The 9,323-nt window shown below is 37.8% G+C and overlaps 1 protein-coding gene across 1 annotated transcript; it reads right to left on the reverse strand.

Moving 5' to 3' along the window:
• Positions 1 to 4,457: 4,457 nt before the first annotated feature.
• Positions 4,458 to 7,578, reverse strand: LOC112778405 (uncharacterized). Its single transcript, XM_072228429.1, has 5 exons — positions 7,219 to 7,578; positions 6,241 to 7,164; positions 5,865 to 6,162; positions 5,363 to 5,680; positions 4,458 to 4,987 (listed from the first exon to the last, which is right to left on the reverse strand). The coding sequence occupies exons 1-5, from the start codon at positions 7,576 to 7,578 to the stop codon at positions 4,458 to 4,460; spliced, it is 2,430 nt and encodes an 809-aa protein (XP_072084530.1).
• Between the last annotated feature and the right edge of the window lie 1,745 nt (positions 7,579 to 9,323).

The following is a 9,323-nucleotide window of genomic DNA, read 5'->3' on the forward strand; positions in this document are numbered from 1 at the left end:
TGTTCATTTTATAATTTAAATCAGAGATAATTAATTGAATTTAGCAATATGATAAATAATGTTCCGAAATATTTCTAATAGAGTATATCTTGTTTTAAAATTACTCTATCCTCCAATTTTATCAAAATATCTATTTATATCTATCCATATTCTTTTATAAAATCCCTAATTTCTAACCCTAATTCCCAAGTCAAACTCAAAAATCCTAAATTTCTAAATTGAGAAACCCTAACCCTAATTTTCCCCCCATTTCCCCAGCCTCTGAATGCAGCCCCGACCCCCTTTCTTCCTAAACCTAACCGCCGCAGCCTCACCTTCTTTCAACGTACAAACGCATACACACTGAAAAAATGGGGAAACAGAGAGAAAGAGATCTGAGAAAGAGAGGAAAGCGAAGGGAGACAGTGCTGGCTGGGCCCTCACCGCCGTCGCCGTTGCCGTCAAGCGTGAAGGGTAGAGAGGAGAGAGCCTGCGTCCGAGAGAGAAGAGATGTTGTCTACCGTCACTATCGCCACCCTGGAGCTCGCTGTCGAGCTGTTTCACAACGCCGTCCCGTCCACGGAGCCACAAGCTTGCGTTACTGCCGATCCGTCCAGAAGCCGCCGTCGAGGGAACATAATCGCGAAGAGAGAGAGACGCACAAAGAGAAGCCCGCGACCAGCCTTGTCGCCGTCAGCGCTGCAGGTTGCTGTCACCATCCTTGTGAGCTGCCACTGCGTCGCCGTTACTGAGCTGCAGCGCCGCCGTTGCCGCACTCTGCTGCTGCCGCGTCTCACTAAGCCACCGCTGGAGGAGGAGCGCTCGCCAGTTCTACCTCTGCTTCTAGTTTCTAGAATCTGAGAAGAAGCCACCGCCACTGCTGAAACTGTTGGTTTTGTTGCTCTGTCCTTGCTCTAGATCCACTCTGAGCCGTTACCATCACCGTTTGGCTGACACTAAGGCTTTCTACTGCCACCGGAGCTGCCCAGGACCACCACTGTGGCTGCCATAGGAACAGAACAGGTGCCAAAATCTAACATAATGCCGTTGTTGTCGATTAGAGATGCCAAAACTACCGCTGCTGTTGTGGATTTGGAATACTGGGTGTGTCGCGTTTAAATTCTGCAAATTTCGACACTCTGAGGTAGGGGATTTAACGTTTTTAATTTAGAATGCCTACAAAGTTATTTGAATAAGTGCAAATGGTTAACAATGGTTAAGATTCTCTTAGTTGACATGAATGACTTGAAATGGATTTGAAGTTAGTTAATTGTTGTGATTATTCTGAGCTGTGGTTGAATTTAGATGCTGCTGTGATTAATGATTAATTTAGTATAATTTATTAAATTGAAGTATGCCGAGTTAATTATTGAAAAGCTGTCGTATGGATAATTGCTGAATTGGTTGAAATCTGGTTGTGAATTGTATTTTGCATTACTGATTTTTGTGATGAGTTGACTGCGATTCTGATCTTGAATGAGTTATTTTGAATTGTTTGATATTGAATTGGAATTTTAATATATTGGAATGGCTGTAAAATGGATTTGTGACAGGTTGGAATTGGTTGAAATGTAGCTGCAAATGGTGATTCATTTAATTTTACTTATTAAATTGAAACATGATGAGTTAATTATTGAATGAAATGTAATTGAGAGAAGTTAGTTGTGGTGATTATTCTGAGTTATGTTTGAAGTTGGATGCGGATGTGAATTGAATTTGGGTTATGGTTGTGATATTGACTGGCTTTGTTATCGCGAGTAATTAACTGATGAGATTTACTTTGGTTTGAGGCTGTGAATGTCTTTGGACTTTGTTGTGAATGTTTGAAGCTGTAATTGATATTGGTTTTTTAGATTTTGATGGAATTGTTGAAAGGTTCTGATTCTATGTGGTTATACTGAATTAGTTGAGTTGTATGGTTGTATTCTGGTTATTGAGAGTAAGTGCTTCTTGTTGTTTTTAGTTATCTAATGTATCGGATTGGCTGTGAAATTGACTTGTGACTGGTTAGAATTGGTTTTGGTAGTTATTAATGTTGGTTCATGATTAATTAGAATTAAGTTTGAGAACTATTAAAAGATTGAAGTTTGATTACCAAATCATTCTTTTCAAGCCTGACTTTTAAAACAAGATAGTAACTTTGCTAAAGAGTAAATGACATTAATTAGAATTATGAAAGGCTGAATTTTGGGATTACTAGTTGATTGAGTTTAATTTGAAAGGATTCTATAACTTGTGAATGTAGTTAAGAATTGATGAGATGAAAATTGGTGATAAGAAAATAAAAAGATAGATAAGGGGTTTTTCCTACTAGACCTCTAAGACACCTGTTCTTAGCAACCTAGGTCACTGGAAGGGATTCCCTACTAGACCTTCAAAGAACCTGTCCTTGATAACCTAGATCAGAGGGACAAAAACTGAAAGAAACCACTACGCAGATCACCTTAGTGTTGGATCCTCCAATCTTCCTCATGCAACAAGTGAAGCAAATCACTCACCTCACTTCTCACACAATAAAAAGTGCTTAAAAGCAACTAAAATTTATTCATCAAAGTTATGTAAATTGTCTCACCAAAGGTGTTTAAATAGGCACCTAATAACTAACTAAAAGATAAGATAACTAATTTAAATCAGATTTGATCTTATTGGATTAGATCAGATTTGATTTAAATTTTAAAATCCTAAAGATATAATAACTAATTTAAATCAGATTTGATCTTGTTAGATTAGATCAAATTTGATTTAAATTTAAAATCCCTAAAAATACTACTAAGCATAGAAGATTTAAAATAAGTCTTCTAACAAACTTTTGACCACATAACAAACTAAAACAAAAGTCTAGAATTTCGAAATTTAAAGATAAATTATGCCTCCCACTAAATTCGGAAAGCATTATTGGGCTTCTTGCTGTCCTGACTTGGCCCAATGGGCCTTGCCCATTCTTCTTTGGTTAGAACTTGATGTAACTCCATATGCACAAGCGCTGCCAGGTTCCCAAAACTCTCCTTGAGCTTCTTTGCACGTGCTCTAGTGATGGGGCCCTCTGAAAGTGTGAAATTCCCATTCTGCCCTTTTGTCTTAGAATGCCCCTGTTGTTTTTTCGAGCATGTATCATTCCCACCTTCCTAAAAAAGATTCGTCCTCAAATCTGTGTCCATATCAAAAGGAGAGAGATCGGAAACATTGAAGGTAGCAGAGACATTATACTCACCTGGTATGTCAATCTTGTAGGCATTGTCATTGATCTTCTCAAGCACTTGGAATGGGCCATCCCCTCTAGCATCAAGTTTAGTCTTCCTCTGAGTAGGAAATCTCTCCTTCCTCAAATGTACCCAAACCCAATCTCCTGGTTCGAAGACTATATGCTTTTGGCTCTTGTTAATCCTTTCAGCCGTGGTTTTGTTCTTCCTCTCAATTAGGTCATGAGACTTTGCATGTATTGCTTTAACTTTCTCAGCCTTGCTAGCTCCATCTAAACTAATAAGTTCACTCAAAGATAAAGGCATTAAATCTAAGACAGTGAGAGGATTAAAACCATAGAAAAGTTCAAAGGGTGAAAAACCAGTGGAAGAATGGATTGTCCTATTATAAGCAAACTCAATAAAAGGTAAATAATCTTCCCAGGTTTTCAAATTCTTACCAACAATAGCACGCAATAAGGTTCCCAATGTCCTATTTACGACTTCAGTTTGACCATCAGTTTGAGGGTGACAAGTAGTTGAGTATAACAATTTTGTTCCCAACTTGCTCCACAAAACTTTCCAAAAGTGACTTAAGAATTTAACATCACGATCAGAAACAATAGTTTGGGGAACACCATGTAAGTGCACAACTTCTCGAAAGAATAGGTCAGCAATATGTGTGGCATCATCAGTTTTATGGCAAGCAATGAAATGAGCCATTTTACTAAATCTATCTACCACAACAAAAATGCTATCTCGACCTCTCCTAGTTCTAGGCAAACCAAGAACAAAATTCATAGAAATATCAACCCATGGATGCATAGAAACAGGTAAAGGAGTATACAAACCATGTGGTAAAGACTTAGATTTAGCTTGCTTACATGCAATGCATTTAGCACAAAATGTCTCAACATCTTTACGCATGTGGGGCCAGTAAAAATGCTCAGATAAAACATCCAAGGTCTTATGCACACCGAAATGACCCATCAAACCCCCACTATATGATTTTAGAACAAGTAACTCCCTAATAGAACAAGTAGGTACACAAATCCTATTACCTCAAAAAAGAAAGCCATCATGCTTATAGAATTTGTTATATGCACCATGTTCGCATGTAGCATAGATAGAGGCAAAAGCAGAATCAGTTGCATACAATTCCTTCATACACTCAAAACCTAACAGTTTAGAAGTAAGGGTTGTGATTAAGGAATATCTTCTGGATAATACATCAGCAACCACATTCTCTTTACGTTGCTTATAGGTGATTACATATGGAAATTATTCAAGGAATTCTATCTATTTTGCATGTCTCTTGTTCAGCTTCCCTTGGCCCTTCAAGTGTTTGAGGGATTCATGGTCAGTATGTACCACAAATTCCTTAGGTAGCAAATAATGCTGCCATACTTCCAAAGCTCGCACCACGGCATAAAGCTCTTTATCATAAGTGGAGTAGTTGAGATGGGCCTCATTCAACTTCTCACTGAAATAGACGATTGCTCGCTTTTCCTGCATCAAAACAGCACCTATACCAATTCCGGAAGCATCACATTCGATTTCAAAAGTTTTAGAAAAATCTGGTAAAATAAGAATGGGGGCAGAACACAATAATTCTTTCAAGGTGTTAAAGGCAAGTTCTTGTTCCTGATCCCATTTAAAGTTGACATGTTTCTTGATGATTTCAGTTAAAGGTGCAGCAATAGTAGAAAAATCTTTAACAAACCTCCGATGAAAACCCGCAAGACCATGAAAACTTCTAACATCAGAGACACTCTGAGGTGTGGGCCATTCTCTAATAGCCTTCACCTTCTCGTCATCTACCTCAATTCCTGCAGAACTTATCACAAAACCTAGGAATACAACTTTACTCAGACAAAACGAGCACTTTTGGAGATTAGCATACAATTTTTCCTTTCTAAGTACCTCTAAAATAGATTGAACATGCAAAATATGATCATCAAGACATTTACTGTAGATAAGGATATCATCAAAATAAACAACCACAAATTTACCTAAAAACTCTCGCAAAACATGATTCATTAGTATCATGAATGTACTAGGTGCATTAGTCAAACCAAATGGCATAACTAACCACTCATACAAACCATATTTAGTTTTGAAAGCTGTTTTTCATTCATCACCAAGTTTCATTCCTATTTGATGATAACCACTCCTTAAATCTATTTTAGTAAAAATAACAGAACCATGCAATTCATCAAGCATATCATCAAGTCTAGGAACAGGATGGCGATACTTTACCGTAATCTTATTTACAGCTCTGCAGTCAACACACATTCTCCATGAGCCATCCTTCTTAGGCACCAATAGTACTGGAACAGCACAAGGACTCATGCTTTCTTTCAACAAACCCTTAGCCAAAAGGTCCTCAACTTGCCGTTGCAGTTCCTTCGTCTCCTCAGGATTGGTCCGGTAAGCTGGCCGGTTAGGAATGCTTGATCCGGGGACAAAGTCAATCTGATGTTCAATGCCTCGTAATGGAGGTAAACCTGAGGGCATCTCATCTGGAAATACATTGCCAAATTCCAGCAAGAGTGAAATAAAAGCACTAGGCAGGTTATGGTAAGTTTTAATGGTAGAAAGTAAAGACTCTCTAAATCGTACTAACACCAATGCTTTTTTTTCCTAAACTAGCATGCTTCAGATTCCTCTCTTTTGCATAAAAACATATTTTGTGAGCACTCTCACTCTCCACAGATGCTTCTCTTTTAGAACTCTCTTTTTCACTCAGACCCTGACTCTTTTTTGCACACGTTTCATCTCTCAAAGCCCTCTCTTTACCCTCTTGTTTTTCAATTTTCTCACATCCTAAAGACTCTTTAGTAGATTTGTGCATGTTCAATTGCTCCAGGTACACTTCTTTAGGTGTCAAAGGTGCAAGGGTAATCTTCTTCCCAAGATAAGTGAAGGAGTATCGGTTTGTCAAACCGTCATGGACCACCTTCCTATCATATTGCCATGGACGGCCTAGGAGTAGATGACAAGCCTGCATGAGAACCACATCACAAAGTACCTCGTCACTATATCTCCCAATAGAGAACTATATGCGGGCTTGCTTCATAACCTTCAATTCACCAACATCACTTAGCCACTCCAGTTTGTAAGGGTTAGGGTGTTTGGTGCATTTCAAACCCAATTTTGTGATCAAAGTAGAGCTAGCAACATTTGTATGACTTCCAGCATCAATAATCATGAGTCCAACCTTACCTCCCAATAAAACTTTTGTATGAAAGATGTTCTCTCGCTGTTCTAGACGATCGCCCTTGGCTTGTACATTTAAGATCCTCCTAGTAACAAGGGTCTCACCGCTAACAGCATACTCAACTATATCTTCATTATCTGTAGTATCATCCGCATGTGGCATGTCTTCATACCCATCTAAGTTATCAGATTCTGAAAAAATATCATTTGCTTTAATTACCATGGTCATTTTATTTGGACACTCGGAAGCATAATGGCCTAATCCGCGGCACTTAAAGCAGGTAATATCACGATGCCGTGCAGGAGATTTAGAAGTAGAATTAAGCATGTGCGTCTTCCTGTTCTGCTCTGTGGGCTTCTCCTTTGATTCGGTAGGTTTGGATCCAGTTTTCTCCCCGAAATTAGCACCTCTCGAATCCCACCTTGAAGTAGAATTACGCAGCCCTTTTGCCTTTTGCTGTCTTTCCACCTTGATAGCTAGGTTCACCAAGTCTTCCATAGTCACAAATGGGAGATGTTCTACAGTATTTGCAATGTCTCGGTTCAACCCACTCAAGAAACGTGCCATAGTAGCCTTAGACTCCTCCTTAATATTTGCTTGGATTAGCAGCATCTCCATCTCCTTATGATACTCATCTACAGACTTAGAACCTTGGTATAACCGTTGGAGCCGTTGATGTAGCTCTCTGTAGTAGAAAGAAGGAACAAATTGTTGTCGCATGACCTTCTTCATCTTCTCCCAAGACAGAATTGGTGGTTTTCCATTCTGCCTCCTCTGTTTGTCCAGCTAGGCCCACCAGACAAGGGCATAATCTGAGAATTCTACAGCCGCTAGTCTTACCTTTTTTACATCAGAGTAGTTATGACACTGAAATAAGAGCTCTACCTTGCGTTCCCATTCCAGGTATGCCTCAGGGTCACTTCTGCCTTTAAATTCTGGGATGCGTATCTTGATAGCATTAAGGTTATTATCAACATCTGCCGGTTGTCTATGATGCCGAGATCTGGATGAAGTCTCCTCCTCAGACTCCGTAGAATCATTATGAATAGATTCTTGTGACCGTGCTTTTCGCCTAGGGGAAAAAGAATTAATTCGAGAATCCATGTTATCAAGACGTTGTTGAATCCATGTAAGGATGATGGAAAGTGCATCGAGGCGGAAAGTTAGTTGTGGATCGGGGTTCTTTTCAGTGTTAGCCATCAATGAACCTGTAAAAGAAAAGACCTTACAGCACTCTTCTCATGTGTATCACTCGGAATAGGACACTCGTGTTTCACTCAATACGTGGCTTTTACCCTCTGATGAGCTCACCACTATTGTCTTTTTCCACTCTTGGATTGCCTTAACAAGTTACACTTCAGAAGGTGAGGAATTGAGACACCAAACTAAGATAATCTGAATGATAGAAACGTTCAACTTGACAAGAAGACAATTAAAGTATGTGAAAAAGGAAACAATGAATGATACTAGGATGACAAAAACTAGCAAAATTGAATCCTAAGTGGAACCCAAGGAAAATTTGAAAAGATAAAACAAAGGAAAAATTTAAAATTTCATTTTTTTTAACTGGAATAAACAGAAATTGCAGTAATAGAATTTAAGGAAGAATTTTTTTTTTCATTTTTTTTGAATCTAAAGTTAATTTGCAGAAATTGAAGAGAAAAATAAAAAGATTAAACAAGACCCATGGAACCTGTAGATAAATAAGAATTTATCTACGACCTGTAACTGATACCAGATGATAAGAAAATAAAAAGATAGATAAGGGGTTTTTCCTACTAGACCTCTAAGACACCTGTTCTTAGCAACCTAGGTCACCGGAATGGATTCCCTACTAGACCTTCAAAGAACCTGTCCTTGACAACCTAGATCAGAGGGACAAAAACTGAAAGAAACCATCACGCAGATCACCTTAGTGTTGGATCCTCCAATCTTCCTCATGCAACAAGTGAAGCAAATCACTCACCTCACTTCTCACACAATAAAAAGTGCTTAAAAGCAACTGAAATTTATTCATCAAAGTTATGTAAATTGTCTCACCAAAGGTGTTTAAATAGGCACCTAATAACTAACTAAAAGATAAGATAACTAATTTAAATCAGATTTGATCTTATTGGATTAGATCAGATTTGATTTAAATTTTAAAATCCTAAAGATATAATAACTAATTTAAATCAGATTTGATCTTGTTAGATTAGATCAGATTTGATTTAAATTTAAAATCCCTAAAAATACTACTAAGCATAGAAGATTTAAAATAAGTCTTCTAACAAACTTTTGACCACATAACAAACTAAAACAAAAGTCTAGAATTTCAAAATTTAAAGATAAATTATGCCTCCCACTAAATTCGGAAAGCATTATTGGGCTTCTTGCCCATTCTTCCTTGGTTAGAACTTGATGTAACTCCATATGCACAAGCGCTGCCAGGTTCCCAAAACTCTCCTTGAGCTTCTTTGCACATGCTCTAGTGATGGGGCCCTCTGAAAGTGTGAAATTCCCATTCTGCCCTTTTGTCTTAGAATGCCCCTGTTGTCTTTCCGAGCATGTATCAATTGGATTGTTGGATTATGTGAGAATTGCGAATTGTGGATTTTTTGGTTGCTTGAGAATCTTGTATTTGATAATTATTGGGAAAGGATTGTTGAATTGTTGAGAAAGAGGGAACCCGTCAGGGTGGCTAAGTCTAAGTTTTAGGGGAGGTGCTGCCGAAATTCTATAAAAATCTAAGGTTTTATTTGAAAAGTTATTTTAGAAGCTTTGAATTTGGAAAAATATATTACTTGAGTTTTATTTAGTTAAGAAAAGAATTATTCTATTTTGAATTCGATTTACCAAATAAAGGTTTATGTTTCAAAATTAAATTATTTAAGAAAGAAACTATGTTTTGAGATTGATTCAATATGAAAAGAATTATGTTTTAAGCTTGAAATAAAGGATTACTT

Source organism: Arachis hypogaea, chromosome 19 (genome assembly GCF_003086295.3).
Source record: "Arachis hypogaea cultivar Tifrunner chromosome 19, arahy.Tifrunner.gnm2.J5K5, whole genome shotgun sequence".
Lineage (NCBI taxonomy): Eukaryota > Viridiplantae > Streptophyta > Magnoliopsida > Fabales > Fabaceae > Arachis > Arachis hypogaea.